Source organism: Zootermopsis nevadensis, unplaced genomic scaffold (assembly GCF_977971745.1).
Source record: "Zootermopsis nevadensis isolate Lab colony 2312 unplaced genomic scaffold, Znev_1.0 Znev_ptg000084l, whole genome shotgun sequence".
Lineage (NCBI taxonomy): Eukaryota > Metazoa > Arthropoda > Insecta > Blattodea > Termopsidae > Zootermopsis > Zootermopsis nevadensis.
Window position 1 is genome coordinate 56,711 of NW_028259215.1, and position 23,101 is coordinate 79,811.

General features: G+C 40.8%; 1 protein-coding gene across 11 annotated transcripts; it reads right to left on the reverse strand.

Annotated features, from left to right (window-relative positions):
• Positions 1-223: 223 nt before the first annotated feature.
• Positions 224-22,193, reverse strand: LOC147870904 (transformation/transcription domain-associated protein-like). 11 transcript variants are annotated; one of them, XR_015533054.1, is made up of 8 exons: positions 22,159-22,193; positions 21,548-21,662; positions 20,559-20,710; positions 19,989-20,064; positions 19,404-19,489; positions 18,950-19,095; positions 15,372-18,603; positions 224-5,634 (listed from the first exon to the last, which is right to left on the reverse strand). XR_015533054.1 is itself a non-coding variant. In XM_087341713.1 (6 exons), exons 2-5 carry the CDS (start codon positions 21,554-21,556, stop codon positions 18,431-18,433), a joined length of 432 nt encoding a protein of 143 aa, XP_087197839.1. In that variant the 5' UTR covers positions 21,557-21,662; positions 22,159-22,193; the 3' UTR covers positions 224-5,634; positions 18,404-18,430. The 11 variants fall into 11 exon arrangements, 4 of the variants coding, with proteins under 4 accessions (XP_087197839.1, XP_087197840.1, XP_087197838.1 ...); XR_015533050.1 differs by lacking the exons at positions 18,950-19,095; positions 19,404-19,489 and having other exon boundaries at positions 15,372-15,451; positions 18,404-18,603; positions 19,989-20,086; XR_015533055.1 differs by lacking the exon at positions 18,950-19,095 and having other exon boundaries at positions 19,989-20,086.
• Between the last annotated feature and the right edge of the window lie 908 nt (positions 22,194-23,101).

Sequence of the window (23,101 nt, forward strand, 5' to 3'; positions counted from 1 at the left end):
TTGTTATTGACGCTGAGAACCAAGCAACGAACAGGCATCGACGCGCGGCTTGGGAACTGGGCGCTGTGGAATGGGGTTCGTACTCGGCAGGTTACTGGTTTGAATCCAAGCCTGTATGCTCTGCTGTTGTACTTAGTTACTGTGTTTTATGCGGAAACTCTGGATAATAAAGACAGGTGGATGGACTTTCGGACAGGTAGATAGATAGAGATCTGCTCTGCCATAATCTTAAGCTCAGAGGGGGTTCGAAACATTTATTACATGAATAACCATCCCCTCATACATAAAAAGTAAAGATCGAAAGAGGTGTGTTATACATCTAACGCACAGTAAATTTTATTTCAACGACAATTAACATGAAACACCCTGTTTCAGCTCAACCTTCTTTTAAATGGGGGGTCGAGGGTGTGGAGTCGCATAGCGTGTGTCACCAAGCAAGCTACCACAGCTGCAGTTTTAGTAAGTTCACTGTGACAAGAAATTCACGAACGCTAAAATTGTTGAAATAACACGCACGTTGCATTCTGCATTCATGGTCAGTTGCATCGTAACTCAGTAAAGGCCCAAAATTTAAAAAGTTTGCCTGCCGCATTTGAACGTTAAACAGTGAACGAAAATTCTGACAGCGTACAGAAGCCTGTCGTCATAACCGGCTCTTTTTAAATTCTAAATTACGCATGTCTTTTGAAAATCAGCCTCGAGCACGTGATAAAATAACTCCACCCCACAAAGTATTCTTGTACCCAATCGGTAATAGTCTCTACAAACCTCTAATTAGATCACGTGGCTAATAAAATATGCTCGGTACGGAATGATTTTCTGGATATGGACACTTGTTCTCGAGTCTCCAACTTATTTAGATTTGTCTTCTTCTTTTTATCTTTAAGTTTCATTTTCACTTCTCGGCCTCTTAAAGCCGGGTCCACACTGACGCTCACTGCCATAACATAACAGCGGAAGGCGAAAATGTGGACCCAGGTTTGTGCCCGAAATATTCAACACAGTAATGTCAACGAAATTGACCATGTTTCGCACCCATACCACACAACAGGCAAAATTAGTATTTTGTATACTTTAATCTTCAGGTTCTTAGAAATCAGACGGGAAGACAAAATATTTTGAACTGAGAAGTAGCGAGCATTTCCGGAATTTAATCTCCTCCTAACTTCCTCGTGAGCATCATTTTGAATCGTTTTTGTTTTTCCCAAGTATTTGAAATCTGTCACACTTTCAAAGGATTTATGAGCCACCTTAATGTCTGTCGGGTACATCGCGGCTATTGGGAGGTTTCGGTTGTCGAATGTCAGAACGCAGATCCGTGGAAAATCCACACATGGAACGAGAGGTAAGATCACAATTATTATTGTGTTCCCTCTTGTTTCAGCTCCATCTTTTCCTATTCTCCTTCCCTGTTTCTTCTCCGTACATTTTATTCGTTCGCCGTTATCTGTCTCTGTTTTCCAATGAAACGATTCGAATTCAAAAGAAAAGTTACACAAATAGAAAAGGCATCGCTTACGCCCCACATTTCTGACTACGGTTTACGCCGAGCTCATAAGGAAGTCGGCGTCCGCTGAATTTCCAAGATGATATACAAAGTATATAAGTAACGCCTCCGTCAATCCGGATTGGGGCCTCTTTCAGGCTACTAGCTACGAACTGGGCGTTCGGGCTTCAATTCTTGGCAGGACGGGGGTTTCCTTCCCTTTGCCACAATGTCTGGGGACAACCTAGAATCTAGGTGAAGTTATTATAGGTCCATTAACCTAATTAACCAATCAGAGATTGTAAGAAAAAGTAAATTCTACAGCATCTTCTATGTCACTTTAAATTTACCATGAAACATAAGAGTAAGTTGAAGGATAATATTAAAATGGATTGTAATGAAGTTAAATGTTAGAGAGTGGGTTGAATTTGAATAAGGATAATCTTGTGAAGGCGGTGATGAACCTTTGGATTCAATGAAAGGCGGTGGATTTCTTGAGTGAGTAAGTTGCTATCGGATTCCGATGAAGGACTCTGATCCATGCAAAACAGAAATTAAAAAGTAGGAACAAGAAATAGACACAGCTTATAGCCCTTTTAGTGCAAAAGAATTTGGAATGTAATCGCAATAAACCTTCGTTAGACTCCCGTCTTTTGTTTAGATAGTTCTAGAAGATTTCCGGTTATGTGAAAAATGTGCAGTAGAAGCCCGTACTGACGATGGTTTTGAAGTGGCAGGCTCTAAGCCTCTTTCACAGTCAAAAGTTCTCTCCAGATGACCAATATTCATGGGCTGGTAATCATTATATCATATATTAATTATGAACCGAAAAGTTGAGTCATTATAAAATGGCATCGTTAAAGAATATTAACTTAAAATTCAAAGGAAGGCGACTGTCTTTTGGATATTTTGTCATGCCGTCTGGCATTAATTAATTTCTTTATTTACTGAGACGAGACAACAGATTTCCCGCGAATAAACTTTGTGTTGTTGGACCAAAAATGACCATTTGCTAATTACACGCCATAGTGAATTATGCTTATAGTTAAACACGTGCAAATTAATATACGTCGTCATTACATCCGCTGTACGAACAGGAAGTGGAAGTGTTGACACGCGCGCTATCTGTGTCTGCGAGCTGAAACTAGCTGCGTGCATGGTCTACATCAACATTCTCCTGCCATCTGGCGGACGAGGAACTTCGGGACGTTATTGATTTTTCTGCGCTTGAGGAAGGAAAGGTGGAGGATGACGACTGTGTCCTTGGTTGCAGCGCCGATCAGTAGTCAATCCAGAACGAAAGAAATTTCGTTCTTACCGCCGTGAGAACTTTAGATTCTGCTGGTGTCCTCGAAGAAATGAAACTGTTCTGTCTTGTAACACAATGGACTCGGGCCGGAATAAATGATGTGTTATGTTAACCACGTCCTGGTTAGTGGCGCATTCTGGTGAGGTATTGTCCAGGTTCGAGGCAGTTATAAGACGTGAAGTCTTCTTTCAGGCCCGGCTTACGATCTGTTAAGCTGATTCTGTATTTGATTTTATCTCGGAAACATGAATTGAGTTCCCCCTTTGATTAGAGCTGTATCATTTTCCTGTTACTCTGTATGTGCCTTAACGAAATTCAATTTTGTGTATTTTGTGGTAATATTTTGTGCTTATTCATTAAAATACCTAAAAATACCGTGAATAAATAAACACATCTGTTAACTGAAAGCACGGCATTTGAAGAGGTTGTGAAACCGTTCCCTTCTTCTTTGTAGATTGTTGCCAAGGTGGGTTTGGGTTCGATGAAGGGATTTATGAGACTCTTTTGCTGGGTTCACGGGGTTTAATTAAAGATCGCCTCAGCTGAGGCTTTAGTTATTTATTTTCAGGTGAAAAACAAGTTGACAAACAAGTTACAGAAAAAGACTCCGGACACCTGCAATTTCCCACGATGAGGCGCAGTGGAGGACGGGGAGGGGACCTTGAGACACGATGCACGTGCACTGAAAACAGGGGATCCGGACATAAGGGCTATAGCGATCTAATCAGCGCTGAACGTGGCAACGCTCAGCTACTTAATAAGTGCGTAGAAAAACTTACGAACTACGACTCGTAATTAAAGGACGGTGCAATCTGTAACGATCTGCTATGCATATTATTCCTGACTCACGGCGAAAGATTTGACCTCGGCAGTTCTGACCTCTGTAGAAGTCTGAGGGTTGTAAATCTGTGGCTTCAAACCGACGCTGCTTGATGCCTCCATCGTCAGGGCGATAAGACGACGTGATGATGGAGGCAGGAGGGACCTCCTACCAGACTTCGCGGCGCTACAACGCAGAAGACGGGCGTCTTCGTACTCCCCGCCGTGAGAACGTATTCTAGCTGAGAAAACATTTTCCTTATGATCTGCGCGCACTACCAAGGTCAAAGCTTTTCTCGTAACTGGCGACAAATCTCCCACAACATTTTCCGATTTAACGGGCTGTTCTCCATTTAGGTTTCTCCGGTCACGGAGCACGGAACACTACGTCTGTGTGTACGTGCTCCATCACGCTCTAAATTTATTTAATTATTTGACTGTACTTTGTAGAAGCTTCATTAAGTTACATCGCAGTAAATTTTACAAGTTATTATTTTGAATATTCGTGTTGCATTGAAGTAACGAAGACGACAGTGCATAATTGTTATGATACTTTGACATTCGGTCACAAATTGTCCGGATTTTTTATAAGCATACATTTATTTTAATTCGTACTATCAATTGCCCTGTTTTACATCGAATCTAATAAAAGTAACATAGAAGTCTAGTAACGCGAATACACGTCCACCAACACAACACGAGCAAGTCTTTCGCGGATGAATCTTAACTTTAATTACTGCACAAAAACACGCAGTACGCCTCTGACCTTGAAATTGAGACTAACCGTAAATGTACAGAGGTCAGGACAAAAGCAAAATCAAACACGGAAAAAGCTAATTTTGTTCTTAAACGAATTGAAAAGGGAAGTCATCAAGACGCCGCCTGAGATATTTACTGTAACTAAAATGCATTCGTAATTACCGTGGCACAAAGCACGAAACTTTCTCTGAACTCTTTCGAATTTGGATGATTCCGTTGTCGTAATGGAGTTCCAATTTCGACCGCACAAAACAGAAACAAACTCTCAGAGACAGAATCGAAACAGACGCCACGAGGAATTGATAAAGATGAGGCAATGAAATGTATCAAAGGCGACATTTTAAGCCCCTGAAAATATGACGTCAGGTGGACTTAAAACACAGCTCTCAGTCCAGTATCTTTTATACCATTTTACAATTCATAATTTCAGTTAATACTAACAATTTATCTCGTAAATAGTGACAGAAGTTTTAGCAACATCAATTTCAAAACAACATTTACACAGAATCAAATACGATGTACTAAGTACTAAGATTTGTGTTCATCCATCGCTCAGCGTTTCAGGAGCTCGCTTTGTTTCTAGGATATTGAACGACAGAGAAACAGCTGTACTGAATACATTGCACCACAATTAGAACACACGAGAATTATGTTTAAAAACACACGAAGGTTTGCTCCTAATATAATAGTCAATGCTCATCACAATTTGCTATGCGAGTGCGACGTAGGAGACCTTGGTAGCACGAGATGAAAACGAGGTGATGGTGGCGCCTCTTGTGGAACTGGGAGGAGTCTGGAGTAAGGCGCTCGGTTTTATTTACGTGTTTTTGGTAGTCGCCGTGAAGGTATTTTTACATTTAATTTACTCTAAAGAGAAATATTATAAATTGCGTAATTTTAATGTGATTTGTATTGATACTGCTGGAATAAATTGTGTTAACTGGACAAAGTTAAAATTAACATTTTACTGGACGGTAAAGAGGCTAATTGCACTTTCGAAACAAATATATTTTTGTTGAAAAAAACAACATTTCAGACGCTGGCTCTGCTTACATTATCCTGTAACACTAGAAAAACTCACTGGATGCAGCTCGTCTCAATCCCCAGGAAATATCCAAAAACATGCATCAAGTTAACAACAAAACTTCGTGATGATGAATTGTTGAAGGCGTAGCCGCTCTGCTCTGTGTTCTGGACGTCCTGTGCTCAAGAATTGGACTGCGGATGAGCTGTCCTGGTTTTTGTTAGTTGCTCCAGGTACCTGCAAGCGTAGTACCTTCCGATAAATCACAGATTTACGTACATCATTTTCACAGAATGTCAAAATTCAACTTGAGCTAGTGATGACACGAGTTACCTGAAACCTTTTGATGAACATTAAGCCCTCCATTCCACAATTCTTATACGTGACGTTAAGGCAAATGTTAGTGATAAAAGTCGAGTTAAGTGACTCATGTATAGTTAGAGAAATTATTATAAGAATGAATATTTCAGACATTAAATTTCAGAAACTGGATCCAGGCACTGCTATTACTACATACACGTGAATAATTTCGGAAAGATTCAGAAAATCTCTTCGGTTAACATTCAACACGTGACATCGCTAACATGAAAATAAATTTAAGGTTGCTAGGTTACAGGTTCAGACTGAAATGGCAGGATTTGTAAGAGGGAACTTCTTGAAAAGCTAAATACTGAATGCATTTGAAGCTGTAAACGAGGGCTTGGTGACCAGGAAATTATTTAAAATTATCAGGTTCATCCTGTTTGGCCAAGGAACGATGCATCCCCATAATTTCTAAATTACCAGATTCACGAATACAACTCAGTGGTCACACAACAGAGGTTTAACAGAAGTTTGTATCATCACACTTCCGTTGCTTGGCCAAAATATCAAAACGTTCTTTCATCATTCCGAGCATTTTTGGTCACCCTGTCAAATTTTTCAATTCTGTACATTCATGAAAGCAAATAATTGACACTTTTATAAGTGCCACAGAGTGTCACAATTAAGAAACCAAAACAATCCCCCTTGTCTGTGTTTTTTAAAGACCACCCATTAGTCTCATCGTATCCGTCCGCGAGTAATTGTCCAAATTACCCGAACCATGTTAATCAAAATCGATGAATCACAACTTCGTAAAATACTGCCCGGACATTTCCATTATAATTTCCACGTCACTTATGTGCATAAGTCGACTCTCCTATTCAAATCCTCACAACCTGGAGAAAATAAGACAGACGAACACGTGTCAATAGGCGACGCGAAATAACATTGAAACGTTTAAAGGACAATTAACTTGGGCAAATCACGAATCATAACCGCACACAGACGAAACAGTGTGACCAAAATGGACGGATTTCCGTCAAAGTAAAACCTAAAACCAATTTCGGGCGTGCATCGTTCTTTGTTGAGGCACAGGAAATGAGCGGGACCTGTAACAAACAAACAAACAAACAAACAAAACGACTTCTGTAAGAACGGCACAACAATCATACATTGGAAGTAAGAACACGAACTCAGAAAACTTACCTGTGCTGTTCGTTGACTCCGTGACTCATCTCTTCTGCTGTGCGCATGCGCAGAGTTCAGTAGCCATTTATGATTGCTCATTGCAGTTGTCCGTTTTGACAAGCGCAACTTCGAAGCGACACGACTGCAGGCCATCCACTTCGGCGAACGAAAACGCGGACTAAAATTTATCGAGCTTTTACGACGTCGCAATAAGATCGGAAATGAAACGAGAACACGAAATTCAGATTTGTCGCGCTGGAATGACGGTTCACTGAATCGAAGAACGAAACGTCGGAAACGAGGACCAAACAACGTCGAACCTCTCACCCACCTTTATTCTGTCACTTACCTTTACGCCCGTGCAAGGAGTTCGCCTTCCTGAAAAAAATAACAGCGACACGGATTCGCGGCCCGGAACAACACACGAAACTCCTAATTTGTTCAAACCAAAGCGCGTTATTACGTCGGCGAAGTTTTCGTCGTGCAAAATCCTAACTCCGGCGCCAATTCCGCGATTCTCGCGGACAAACGAAACGCAAAATGTTCGTGTAACTGACCTGCGTTCGATAACGCTGAATTACGCTTTCTTAAGAAAAAACACAATCGATGTCTTTCTCTAACGTCGAATAACCTGTAATTCAGTTCACAGAATAAAACACACAACAAAACATAATATTTCTCTTCAGAATTCCTGACAATAAATAACCTTACAGATTCAGACAAATCTTTCAGCACTGAAGCGAAAGACTGAAGAACCAAAATACGTATTTTGGCTTTACTGAATCTTTTTCCTTGCAATGCGATTTGTTCACAGGAAGAGAATGCAAAAGTTCTTTTTGTCTGTCTCTCCTTCTCGCATTGATTTCATTGGTCGTGCCGACCGAACCTGTCAAGTTGTGCACCCTGTGATAAAAAAAAACACACAGAAATATCAAACCCTCCTAACTGAACGTCCATTGCCATGGACACAAAAGCTAAGTGCACGCGACCTAACTTGGGCACCTATCGGGGAGGGCAGGGAGGACACTTACAAACTATAAAAAAAGTATAAAGTGCACAGGGTTGCCAACTTGACCTTAACCTAACATGCCCTCAGTCGTGGCGGGCGCCGCGTCAAATACAAGTTGCCTGGCACGGACCGACGTGGTTATCGTTGGCAACCTGGGGCCTGGCCGCTCTGATAAGACCGTGCCGATGCTATGGCGTACAAGATCTGCCGCGAGCACCCAGCCCATCCTCCAGCGGATGGGTCCTCGTCCACTAGGGGTTCGGCCGACACTGGTTTTTTCTCTTAACTTTACTGTTTGCGCGTTGCTCCTCTTGCCATGGTCCCTGGTTCGAAGTCTCTCGCTGGCACAACACAACACAACACAACCACAAATACTCAGAGGGCCGCTTCACTCACACACAGACTTTACACTCTTTCGAAACTCTGAGCCAATCTTTACTGAACACTAAACACTTCGAAATCCCTGACGAGCAAATATTCTCTTATATTTCCTGGTTTATCGAAAATCTTACCGCAATGACCAGAGCCTGCCTGCCTGTAATACACCGCGCGATATAACTACGAAATTTCGACATGTCTGTTAGTTCGCGATGAATGCGTGCGCCATCGAATTCGGCAAGTTATATGATCGTGTAACATGGCCTTTTAGTGTGAGAACATCACAGCCATAAACAAATCAATATGGTTACGATTGGCTGGGCATTTAGACAGCATACATAACACGTTGCGTATAAAATATAAGCTGTGGGGGGGGGAGGCTCTTCAATGGACAGACAACCAATTTTAAAAAGATTTGTTGCTGATGTCTGCAAATCTCAATTTAACAATAACAAAACAGTTTTGGTTTTCCGTGCTCCGTCCACCACTGGTTGCATTCATAAGCTCCTCTGATCAAAAACCTCCTCTTTGCTTGGTTTCGTGATTTTATTCAGTTTCACATAGCGAAGACGGCCGTCCGATGTTTGGTCAAAATGAATTATTTAAAGTTTTGATTCCGGGTCCATGGAATCATCTTTTCTAGCACAGAACAAATTAGAAAACTAAGGCAACGCCTACATAAGTTCATACTCTACAATAACTGAAATTATTCTCGACTCGAAGCATGATGATATAACAACGATGTATCAGTTGAAGGAGTTTCATTTATTTTATTCTTTCCTGTGATTACATCAAGAAGGCCACGCCCAAGGAATTTGAAACCTAGCAGAAAACTTTGACACGGAAACACGTGACACGAGCTAAGGGGCCTCGGAGTGGAGGAGAATATTATTAAAACGGAGTTAAGATCCGAATTTAAGTTAAATGGTTCGGACTAGGAGTAGAATTTCGGTTTTTCTGGTGACGAGAATTAACTTCCGTGTTCTTTTGTGGCAGTGAATTTCCCGAAAACGTTGTAATGTATGAAGACGTGGAAGAGAATCGAGAAGTTGGAACAGGGACAGAGAGCCTCAGCGTCGAGATGTAAATTAATTAAGAGCTCTTATTGAAATGTCAGGATAACATAACACCTGATATGGAAGCTGTGTTCAACATTTGCAAACTTCACTGTGGTAATCCTGACCGAAACTTCAGGACAAAACACATTAAATAGAAGGTTCTGTCCAACTACCCATCACACGTAACATATTTAGCGACATTTTTAATATTATCATACTACTCTTTATAATATTCCTTGAATTTGTGAGTGGGGACGCCTTTGGTCCCATTTATTTACTGTCGTGATTTCGACTGAAGTTCATTCTTAAGCTCTTTCACGAAACGAAATTTAAAATTTGTCTACATTCAAAGAAGCAACGGATGGCAGGGGCACACGAGAACGTACAAATCATGAAAAGTTAGTGTTCGCCGGCCATGCACACAGAAGGAAAGAATTATTAGGTTTATTAGTGAGTTAGTCATGCAGAAAGAATGATAATTTGTACGATTCGTGTGTGGAGTCTGCCATCAAATAACTTTATATCAATGTTTAATTTACGTGACGTCAGCGGATTTGACAGTTACTGCTCTTACTCAGTCACAATCCAAGAACCTTGGCTATAATGGGGAATAATTTGTTGGTGCAGGAGAACATGTTTCAAGTTTTGTACAAATCCTGAATGCAATGAACCGAACTTTTTAAACGCACTGCAGTTTAGACTTCGTAGCCTAAGTAGAACAAACGACGGGAGTTTACGAGGAGATGAAAAGTGTTCATGGTTTCCTATCCTGGAAGATGAAATAGTGGAAGAATTCCTGACTCTATGGATAATGGGAATATTTTACGCGAGAGTACAGGAAAAGCTGCAAAGATGTAACAAATCATTTAACGTGTCGACGTAAAGATAAAATGCAACGTAATTTTAAGGAATGGAATGGTGCAGACATCCTAAGAAATGAATTTCACAAGCAATTAGCTTTTTCATTTAATCACAGGAAGACAATTGTCCGTCATTCTATTGCACGCATCCCAAATCTGAAACATCCCAAAATAGTGCCCACGACTTAACTTTGGCACATTAGTGCTCACATCCTTATGCAGCTTCGAAAATAAAGTATAATATAAGACACAGTGACTAGTTATGCGCTGAGAAACTGGATAAAAACACGAAACCTTCTGTACCAGCTCTGGAATCTATCCGAGAGCCTTCCGGATGCAACAAGCAGTGAGCCGAGCGAGGTCATTTTACGGTAATGTCACATGTAAATAGCTGATTATAAATATGAAAACAAAACTATTTAATATTAGCAATGACATCTGAGTGCATCGTAACCCTATTTGACGGAAATGTACTCATCAAATTATATGAAACCGAACTGACATAATATTATCACAATAATTATTTAAGTAAGTGCATTTCAAATTATTTGCATAAAAATATGACAATAACTTTACAATGGGACCACTGAATTTTTAGACTAAATTATAAGAATGACAATCAACAATTAATTTGATTCCCAAACGTTCGCCAGAATTTTGAAGAGAAACTTCTAGAAACTTTGCAAAACTCATTCATTATAAATATGTAATATAATTCAGATCAGCTTGAATATTCATGTCGGAAAAATCAAAATGTCTACCACTTTTGCAACTAATTAATTATTCATATTAATGTGTACTCGGTACAGTTCCTATAGGCTACGCGGATTACAAAGCCACTGGTCAGCAGTAATTTTGTGTACGTGCTCAAAAGTCGGCAAACAAATTTAATATTTTGGAAAAGTTCTTCATTTCTGAATGACTTGAATATTTAATATTTCTGCATCGCAAAAAGACGCCATAATGGCTACCAACTTCGCACGTAATTTTCCATGTTGGAATGAATATCGTGAATAATGATTTTGCAATTCTTGACCGAGCAACGTGAAATCAAAGTCGAAGTTATTTCAAATCACGAAACTGTTACGACGTTTTTAGTGAACACTTCTTCATTGTTTCACACGACCTGATTTGCACACACCACGAACTACTTTTTATCCAACTATACAAAGAAAAGTGAAGTAGCTTTTGGACGTTTCCGAGAACATTTAATTTGTCTCTATTAATACGAAATCACAATTAATTTCACGTAAACTATTTAATACAACTTATGAACACTAGTTGCTTATTCTACAATACCAGATTCGTACGATGTAGGCCAAGATAGACTGCAGGCAGGCTCACGTCTCACCCTTACGAAGGCTAATGGCTCTCTGATGCTACGCGATTAAAAAAATGAAGAGCGATTTCGCCCGTAAGATGTCACCCCACCTGACATCCTGTGACGGTTCAAGCTAAATCTAACAAACGGACGGCATTTAATGATCAAAATAATAAGTGCAGACGTCACTAAATATATTTAGTACGCCTATTATTTGGGTTTTAAAGTTCGACACACATAAAATTATATAAATTTTAACCTGGGGTAAGTGACGTTAGAGACCAGACAAGCAAATGGCGCGCCGCGGTTCCCACGCTATGTCACTCTGTATCCCTCCGCTGTTACTAGCCAAGTACCCAATGTTTCAAGCTTTTCAACACAAAGCATTCGCCCAAAACGCAAAATGTAGGCGTTTGTGACACTGCATAAATGCCACTGACCAAGTTTCGCGTCGTAAATAATCCAAACACAAGAGAATTATTGAACATACATTAACTTGGAAACATCCAAGTTTCCCAATTAAAATCTGAGGGCCCACAAAATTGAGCCATCGTAGGTTTAGCTTCATGAAAATCTGTAGCCATTATTCAGTCTTTGTATAAATGTATTCAAATACATTAGGACTGTTCTCGTCACGTTATGAGCTCTAGATTTGACTGCGAAACAAACTATAGAACAGAATGCTTCTTGACAATGTAATAGTCGCTGGGCTATTCAAGAAATCTGACTTCTGGAAAAGTATTCTTGACTTCCGTGGTTTGCCCTATTAGATCACAGCGCATGGAGCATTATATTTGTTATTGACGCTGAGAACCAAGCAACGAACAGGCATCGACGCGCGGCTTGGGAACTGGGCGCTGTGGAATGGGGTTCGTACTCGGCAGGTTACTGGTTTGAATCCAAGCCTGTATGCTCTGCTGTTGTACTTAGTTACTGTGTTTTATGCGGAAACTCTGGATAATAAAGACAGGTGGATGGACTTTCGGACAGGTAGATAGATAGAGATCTGCTCTGCCATAATCTTAAGCTCAGAGGGGGTTCGAAACATTTATTACATGAATAACCATCCCCTCATACATAAAAAGTAAAGATCGAAAGAGGTGTGTTATACATCTAACGCACAGTAAATTTTATTTCAACGACAATTAACATGAAACACCCTGTTTCAGCTCAACCTTCTTTTAAATGGGGGTGGAGTCGCATAGCGTGTGTCACCAAGCAAGCTACCACAGCTGCAGTTTTAGTAAGTTCACTGTGACAAGAAATTCACGAACGCTAAAATTGTTGAAATAACACGCACGTTGCATTCTGCATTCATGGTCAGTTGCATCGTAACTCAGTAAAGTCCCAAAATTTAAAAAGTTTGCCTGCCGCATTTGAACGTTAAACAGTGAACGAAAATTCTGACAGCGTACAGAAGCCTGTCGAAATAACCGGCTCTTCTTAAATACTAAATTACGCATGTCTTTAGAAAATCAGCCACGAGCACGTGATAAAATAACTCCACCCCACAAAACATTCTTGTACCCAATCGGTAATAGTCGCCACAAACCTCTAATTAGATCACGTGGCTAATAAAATATGCTCGGTACGGAATGATTTTCTGGATATGGACACTTGTTCTCGAGTCTTAGCTCTGCCTTCTTCTTCTTCTTTTTATCTTTAAGTTTCATTTTCACTTCTCGGCCTCTTAAAGCCGGGTCCACACTGACGCTCACTGCCATAACATAACAGCGGAAGGCGAAAATGTGGACCCAGGTTTGTGCCCGAAATATTCAACACAGTAATGTCAACGAAATTAACCATGTTTCGCACCCATACCACACAACAGGCAAAATTAGTATTTTGTATACTTTAATTTTCAGGTTCTTAGAAATCAGACGGGAAGACAAAATATTTTGAACTGAGAAGTAGCGAGCATTTCCGGAATTTAATCTCCTCCTAACTTCCTCGTGAGCATCATTTTGAATCGTTATTGTTTTTCCCAAGTATTTGAACTTTGTCGCACTTTCAAAGGACTTATTAGCCTCCTTAATGTCTGTCGCGTACATCGCGGCGTCCGCTACGACGTGGCTGGTCGCACACTGCGTCCACTCCCGGAGAGTGACGTAGCTGGTGGGATATTTCGGGGTTTTGATGGGTTGTCTCAGGGATTCTTAATTAGCTTAGCGAATCGTTAGGCATGGACTCGAGTCTCATTCGACGTCACGGCCAATTCATAACCTGCGTGATCGTTGATCTAGAAATGTTGATCCCGCGTCTCGCAGTCCAATCCTTGATGCTTTATGATCCACGGCGCACGCTTGAGATGGCTCCCTCGCCCCTTCCGGGTCTCCCACTGAGGCTTTATTCTCATTGCCTTGTTTCCGTCGGTCTCTCGACTCGCATCTGCTGACATGGGATTGTATCGCTCGCTCTATCCGTGGCTTCAGAGTCCTGTTCTGTCCTGGGTGTGACGCGAGGCTATGACGTCATTTACTAACCCATGCGGCATTACCAGCTGATCGGGGCAATGACCTCCCGCTCGCCGATGTAGTAAGCCATCTTTGTCAAGGTTTACAAAAACATGCCACACAAATTATGCGACCTTTGTTGCAGAACCGGGCAGTTAACAAACAAATTTTGGAAAAAGAAGGTTACGCCTTTTCATAAGCATAAAATTTTCGAGTTCTTCTCTCTCTGTAGAAGTAAAAGTGCGTAAGAGCTTACATGATTAAGGACTTTCCTGCCTAAGTTACACGTTTATATAAACCAAGAGCACAATACGTCATTTAAATTTATCAAATGAACGCGAGAATTACAGTTGGGAACAGTCACAAAATCTCAAAGTCGTTCTAACGCATGCGCAGATCGGGCCTACATCACGCTACTCTCAACCTGCAATGAGCAAGATATTCTATGGTTCTCGGCTTGTCAAAGAACATCCCACTTCCTTTACTGAACCAGATGATTCATTATCGTGTTCGGAAAGCCAATTCGCTACATCGAGTCTCCCTAAGATCCATCTTAATGTTATCCTGCCACCTACGCCGAGGTCTCCTCCCTTCAGGCCTTGTAAACACTCAACTCACCCTAACAACATCGGGTGAGTTGCTCGTCAAGTATTTTTCTCTCTTATCTGTCCCACTCCCGTTTTGGGTCCAAACATCTTCTTCAACACTCTGTTCTCAGAGCCCCTCAGTCTATGTTCCTCCCTCAAAGTGAAAGACCACGTTTTGCACCCATAAATACTTTGCACTCAATAACAGCAAACATTCCCTGGATTTAATCTGCTGATGTAGGGAGATTCGTCGATAATTAGGCTTCTAAATCCGAAATAAAAATTCTTCAGAGTTCCCTAAAACGCTTTAATAATGTCGATGTATCAGGAATTGTAAAGTGTTAGAATTATTATTCAGAATATGTACCCCACTTCTTAGCATCGACATATTTTTATTAAGATTCTGGGCCACGAAACACGTTTAATTCCTTTAAAATTGTAAAAAGTTAATTGCCTACTGGAATATTCTTTTATTATCAATGTTGCCGTGAACACACACAAGTCAATCTAATGTTAATTGAAATTGTGTTAAAAAGAAGACAAGTCTAATTCTCGTACACGAGTTCAAAAATGCAGATGAAAACATTAAATGTGATGAACAATAATAATAAATAGGAATCCCTTACCTCAAACTTTGTTCAATTGTAAGAGACCACGACGTCCACCAGCAATGATCGATCTAATCAAAACTAAAATGGAAAGAGTGGAGGGCAGTTTGACAGATTTCTTAATAATTCTTATTTAAGATAAGAAATTGTGATATTCTATATTAGTAAGAATTGCCACAAACAACATATTCCTTCCACCTAACATTTACCTTGTTACAGCTGAACCTAAACGATAACAAGCCGCTGCATCCAGTCTGTACAAAAAGTCATTATTTCATGGTCACCAACTCTGAAATGACAAATGTTCGTGTAAAAGACAGATCAATGAAAATGTCACCTTATATTTTAAACTGCGGCGTAGCTCAGTCTTTTGTGTGGAAGGAAACAATCTTGGATGAAGATAAATTCCTCTGACAGCATAGCCGAGTTTCCAGGAAATTCCAAAGTGCTATGGCCGTGACATTCCACATGTAACCAGATTCATTCAGAATGGAGTTGCCTCTTTCCACATCCTACGTCATTAGGAACCCTGCTTATTCCAAACTGCATTACAACACTGATATTTAAACACCGCAACCTATCTGCTGTCACACCACAGCGACCTGAATGGCATATCCAGATCACATCAGGTGTTCTGAGTAAAGGTGACAATTCTGAAAAAAAAGTAACACACACATCGCGAAGACAAGTTTACTGCAATTACTGTCATCATTATTGTCATCTTCTTCTTCCAAACATCTAATCTGTCTCACTGAAATCCTAACTGGTAATATTACACAATATCATATTTCAATAATAACTGTTTCCAAATCCAGACAACAAAAATGGATAAAAACTCAGATCATACTGGCTATACTACCAACTACAAAACATCTGTGCCTTCCTGGACAAACACGTAGTAGCTAGTTTTAACACTTTGCTTAGTATTCAAATTGAGCCGAGTTGTTTTTTAACGATTACGAGGACGAACAAGACCTCAAATCAATGTAGAAATACACGAATTCTGTCGGCCAATGTACAAACGTTCTAGGCTACACTTCGGCAAGTTGTCAAATGTCACTTTCATAAATTACAAAGGGACCCTTTTCCCCCGCCCAGTAACGTATCCAACGCAACGAATTATGGTCGTATCACGTAGGAAAATGGTGGGGACAAACGAAGTCAAATCAGACGACAAAACGATGAAGTAAAGCAAACGCGAAAAGCCGTTCAATATGACCTTCGTGACTGTGTGTTCGTAAATAATTTGTTTCGGCTACGGTAAACAAATGATCATTTCCTTGTTAACCAAAGCAACGCGCCATTCATTACGCTAAACTACGTTCAATTTTTCTGCTACCCTTTTTAAAACAATCCGCACACCTACGCCCACATCTTGGGGCAGATTTTTATTCAAAGTCTTGGTTACTCGTATGGTCACATTTCCAGCAATTACAGAAGCAGCAGTTTGCCAGAAGACAACTGCCTGCCTTCTCTCTCTCGCTCCACACCCAATTCACATAACATGATGGAAGGATGACTGTAAGTGCTAAAGAAACTGGCAGGGTGCTGGGGCCACCTACCCGGTCGCAAATACTTAGACATTCTGTAATATGGACGTGGGGATTCCCCATTAAGTAAAGGAGCCACCAAAAATTTCTTACTTTGAGGAAACATCTCTCCATGACACCAGCAGCAGCACTCTCAATGTAACAAGTAGAAACACAACAAAATAAAGAAAGCAATTCTACAAAACAATATTTTGTATCTGACATTACGTCAATAAACAGTTTTACGAGATGAGTTTTAGTGCACGCTGATTACGGAATTGCCAGCATGTCTACACGAGAATTTCTGATTGTGGTCACAATGTTTATTAAGATCCCGGGACCCCTTCAACATCATAATCGTATGTTGATTGACTACCCAATAACAAGATCAATAAAACGTGCAACAAACAAAGCTACGTTTTACCTCCAAGAATCATACGCAAAGGAATCTTCACTCACAGACGGCTCGAACATCTAATATTTTAACAAACATCCTGCAAAAGAGCTGTACCACTTAAAGTCCCCTCCCTTCCATTTCAGCACGGATTCTTACAGTAGTAATAAGTTCTAGAAATGAATGGAGGGGAGACACGGGTTTCGTATTGTATGCATTTCCTTCCTGATTTCTGCCCTCTAAAAAATAACTGAGGGTTTTCGTGGGTGCGATATGGGAGCCCAAGATAAGAGGAAGGAGGGGTTATGTAAAAATATATTTATGAGGGAGCAGCCAAGGTGGTCAACGAACACCAAACAGACATCATATATCATTTCATTTCCAGGTCAACAATCTTTAACCAAACTAAATGGTCAATAACTTCAGCCTGTCTCTCTCTCACACACACAAAAACACAATCTCTACATTCTTCCTAAGGAACACTCTGACTGACAACACTAACAAATTAGTCTTTCCTAAGCCAAGAACTCTTCACAACCATTTTACAGACATAAAATAACAATCCTGACGAACACCACCACTGGTACATTGTGACCCACATAAGTGGCACTGCCTTTCTATACTTGGTTCCAACCAACCACACCACTCCTCGATCCTAATGCAAATCCCCTTACCCCACCAACAACCACGGAATATACCAGAAGTAATACTGAGCCTCATCACATGTCCATGAGACTGACACCTGACAACTCTCAACATATGGTAAGTGTCAAATAAATGGAACCTCTGACAGTCATCTCCATTTTTGCAAGCAAATCCAAATTCATATCGAACACCACACCCCAAACTTACAAGTTTTGTAACCGATCCCCTTGCTCAACACAGCAAACTCTAAAATTAAGCACAAACACAGAAAATATCCCGGCAGCTCCGCTCACTGTGCACAAAACTAAATTACTTACACTGGCAAATGCTCACTTATTAATTAGTAAACAGACCACATTAAAGGCTCCTCAGCACTGCACACATCTCACGTGTAACAAAACCTTATCACAAATAGTCACCACCCTCGTCTACAAGCTACACCTAACCTCCAATTTTGATGTCCTATGAACAATATATTCACTAGAGAATCATGAATGCCTCTAGCATACCACAGATACTGCAATTATGCCAATCTCTCACCGCACATAGGTCTTTCAACATATCAAATCTCACATTTAAGTTCACAACATCTAAAGTACCTAATAAAATTGGACAGACTCATCTCTCTCACATGACAACCGCATCAAATACATTCTAATGCTCATGTACTCACACAACGAATGCCTGGTTCAGACTGATATCAGTTTCTTGCGGATACGAGGTTCCTTCTTTGTCCCAGCAGGTTTAATCTTCTGACATCAAGTCGGTCTGCCAACTGTTGCCGCACGTACTTCAACGCTTCTCTGGCTAGCAGTACGCAGGTCACGTGGTGCTCAGTACAATCTGAAGGATCATTCTGTTTCTCGTAATCTGCTACTCCCAGAAAGAGAAAATACATTCACATTCAAGAAATCAAGACATCACACTCTTCTAAGAACACACAGTTTTACTTCACCAAGCAGTTAACACTCCTACCTTAGCCAATGAACAAGCACCTTCCATTTTCAGAAGACAAATTCTGTCAAGTTCATTACAAACCCATTCACAAGTTAACTTTAAATACGGGTCACAACCAGCGACCTGACAAATTCTGAACTCCCTCGCTTACAGATTCATACTGGAGCCTTTTTTTCCTCCCCCCCAGCAAATTTAAAACATTCGCCAAGTGGGCCATTATTCCACACGTCATAATACTGCAACTACAAACTCTACAACTCACACACATCACGTCAGACCCACGCAACTTCCCTTGCCACTGATTCAGTGGATATTTTACGAACAGTTCGCTTGCCGTCTGTTTGGAGCCGAGGTGTCCCGGCTTACACGGCTCCCTCTCCTCATGCCCCGTTATGACAGCGAGGGAGTCTATAAACACCAGAAGGGTCCATGCTCTTCAGGTTCGCCTGTTTTGATGTCATGAAGAAAGGACGTAAATGAAAGATTAAGAAATGGCAAGCCACTACAACACAGCCAACATCTGTAGCACTTCTACTACTAAGGTGAATTCAACCGACAAGGGGCAAGAGGTAGCCGTATCAATTAGATTTATTTTCCATATCACCATCAGTAATGCCACTTTATAATGCCTTCTGGAAGCAAAGGTGGAAACTTCACCATCAGTAATATAAATTGTTTCAATGTTGAACAATCTAAATTTATAAAACTGAACTCACCAGCTTCCTGTGATATCGCCACCATTGTGTAGTGACACACAAGGAACACCGTCGTAACTCTTTCATGGCTGCAGCAACAAACACTCCTACCAACATACACAACAGGCCTTACTGGCTTTTCCAGATATGAAGCAGACGCTTTCAACAAGTTCACATACTAAATGTGGTTTTAAGAGAGATTTCAGGTTCTCACAGTGGTCTTTGGGTTCTAACACCACTTGGACTTACAGAAAACCAACACCGATTATGATTTTTAAACATTTAATGGTTCGCTATATCAGCTGAAGTTATCCTTGTGACTAAGCGCAATGCCATGAGGCAGTGGGAGCATGGAGGTAAACTCCATGCATTCTCAATTATAGAACTATGTGGAGGTCAGCCTCAAAATGTGGTTCCTTAAACTGGCAAAGAAAAATCACGTTCTTCATTGTTTCTTTGTAGTGTCAATAGAAGAAATAGACAAGTTCTTCATTTCATTAAAACCATTTGCTACCTTTCAGGAAAAAAGGTCTTCTTCTTTCAATAATGGCATTGTAATTCAGAAAAGAAGTTTATTAAACAATTTACTCAAATGGATGAACTTACCTGTGACTGCCATCTGGTGAGTGGCTCTGGCTTGCTTGTCCTGCAATCTGTACGGAATCCCATGGACTGCGGAGATCTCCACATGTGGATCATCAGAACTGCAACAGCGAATCACAATGAGTACAGATAATTACACTCACATCCTAATGTTCAATGGTCACAACAGTGGCCAATGCAGTAGCTGCTTCCTAAATCAGCAACTGATGTAAGTGGCACAGAGCAAATGGGAAATCTGGGTTTATGATATGACAAAGAAATACATTACTTGTAGAAGCCTCCTGGTACTGGCAGGATACTAAACCCAAACTAATTGTGATACAGCCTCTAACGGGCTCACTGTACCAGTAAATAATGAGTTCTGGGTGCTCAGAGAAAAATCTATAACAGTGCCTCATAGACTGCCTTGGGACTCGCTTACAATTCTGCGAAGAAAAGCCAGTGATTAACAATCTGTTATGTCATGTTAGTACCATCAGGCTGGAAAATCATCTTTTATTTTGTACACTTTTTTAATATCAAGAATGAGGTTAGTTTGACAATATTCTTCTGCCTCCAACTGCTCTTATATACCTTGGACAGGAGAACAGCTGCTGCACTCTATTCTCATCATCATTAAAATTCAGGGATGCCACCAAGAAACAGCAAATTATTTCCCAGCACTGACGACGGTAGAACGGATCCGCCGTGCTCGACTTCAGAGCACTAGATGCTGTCTCCACGACCTGGAAAACACAAGCAACAGTTTCAAGTTATAACGAGTAAGGGAAGTCAAATGTTTTAGTTACAGTAACTGGCAAGTCACACTTTTCGATCATAGGACAACTGCTATTGCGCATCTCCCGTTAACGACTGTTTGGAAACTCCCTCTCGGTGATGATCACTAAGTATTCCCGTTACCTCCCGCTTTGACATCTCTTTACAGATTTACATGAAGAAAATACAAACTAAGTAATGCGTGGTCAGCACACTTTTAAAGCCCTCCTGGGCCAGAGAACGGACACCCACTATTATCAAGACTGTCCGGTATAGCTATGCCAGAGATCTTCATCACCGCACTTCCTAAACGAGTGAAACTGCAGAGCCCCCCCATCTGCTTCCGAACAGATTCACAATGACTGACGTTTTGAAGATATTCCTGTGGCATTAGCTTGAACTGAGAATGTGAAATGGGATGAAGCAGATAAAAGGAAATAACACATTCTTTCCAGGAAGAGGAATCACATCTTTGGTGACAAGCTGCGGCCAAAGCCAAGAGCACCTGCAACTTACAGCCTTTCACACAGGACAAACTCTCTCTCATTCCAAGATGTGTTGGCCACCACACTATGAAGCAGACTCTTATCAACGCAATGTGATTGCGGCCGACATTTCTACTATTTTACTACACTCCGTAGAACACCCCACACACATAACTAGACATCCACACCTTACACGTTCACATGATTCATATCTAAGTTGCTATCACACTTGCAACACAATTACCACAACAGAGCAAGCCCCTGTCAATGGGTTAAATAACAGAAAACTGCACCACCTCTCCAGAGGCACACAAAATTTACATGCTGCATTCAGTCCTCTTCTCCATGTATGCACTCAGCAACAGGACGGCCAACCATCGGGGACACAAGCGGTCTTCTCTCGGATGTCAGTCTGTCTAGTGTTGGTGCACTCCTCCTGTAATATACCAGGAAAGGTGTAAGATACACAAGAAATCTAGAATCTCAAGGGGCCACTTTCACAGACATTGGAGGCAAAGTCGTCTGAAATGGCACAATCTCATGCCAACTTATTTTTCTAATGGGTGCCTCCTGCTTATTCAAATATTTAATCTGAAATGGGGGTGGGGGGTGAATGCTGTTCATAGACTTACCGGGGATTAGACACGTAAGATCAAACATCCAACATGCGGTCAGCCTCTGTCAGAGCATTACCGTTGCTTGACAGAAGAAGTATTCCTCTTCCAACTTGGTACATATTCCGAATATTCATCCAGATATTATTTTTTTTTATATGAAGTTGGTGTCCTTAATGCACTAGTTTCGGACATTAATGACGGGGAATCTTTCCCCAAAGGGTACAAATGTTAGTCCTTATTCTTTGTTTACTACGCCAACAAGTTGGTAACTTGTAAAGTGATTTATTGACAATGGAGTTTCATATCTGTACTCACTGCTTCTATGGCAAGCAGTACGCAGGTCAGATGACACACAGCATGCAGCTCAGTAGAATCTGAAGGATCACTCTATTTCCGCTACTCCTAAAAAGTGAAAATACATTCACATTCAACAAAACAAGATACCTCCATACATGCATCACACTCCTCTAAGAACACACAGTTTTACTTCACCACACAGATAACACTTCTATCTTAGCCAATGAACAAGCACCTTCCATTTTCACAAGGCAAATTTTGTCATGATCACTACAAACCCATTCACAAGTTATCACTTTAAATATGGGTCACGACTGTGACACAACCAGCCACCTGACAAAAATTAAACTCCCTCTCTTACAGATTCATATTACAACCTTTCTCTTCTTCCCCACCACCCCCCTAAAAAAATAGCCGTATGGGCTGACATTATTCCACACCACTTCATAATACTGTCACTAAAAACTCTACATCTCCTTCCCACACACACATCACATCAGTCCCATGCAACTTCGGTTGTCACTGATTTGTTACTGCTACATATTTTAGTTTTGCTGAGCATTAAAGCCTTTCTTTTTTCCACAAATATGGTGATATTCAAAATCTGATCACCAGGAAATACAACAACCAAGTTAAATATGGCACTGTAATGATGAACAGTGACACATATTCTTGGACAGACTTAACTCTATCACATGACAAGCACATCTAATACATCATATTGCTCGTGTACTTACACAGTGCACATCAAGTTGAGACAGATAAATCTGTAGCAGACAGGAGTGCCCTTCGTGATCACAGCCAAGTTTCTGTTGCGATATGAAGTGAGCCTGCCAAGTGTACTGAACATACTCCACTGATTTCCTGGCAAGCAGCAGGCTGGTCAGGTGACAGACAGCTTTCCCCTCAGTTGAATCCCAAGGATCAATTAAGCTTCTTCTCCTCAGCTATTCCCAGAAAG

Excerpts from the sequence above, each read along its gene's own strand:
- LOC147870904 (XM_087341713.1), bottom strand. Across the intron at positions 20,087-20,558 it reads CAGCTGTTCTCCTGTCCAAG|TTCTGATGATCCACATGTGG; the intron begins GTATATAAGAGC and ends TCGCTGTTGCAG. Across the intron at positions 18,604-19,988 it reads TCACCAGATGGCAGTCACAG|CAGATTACGAGAAACAGAAT; the intron begins GTAAGTTCATCC and ends TTCTGGGAGTAG.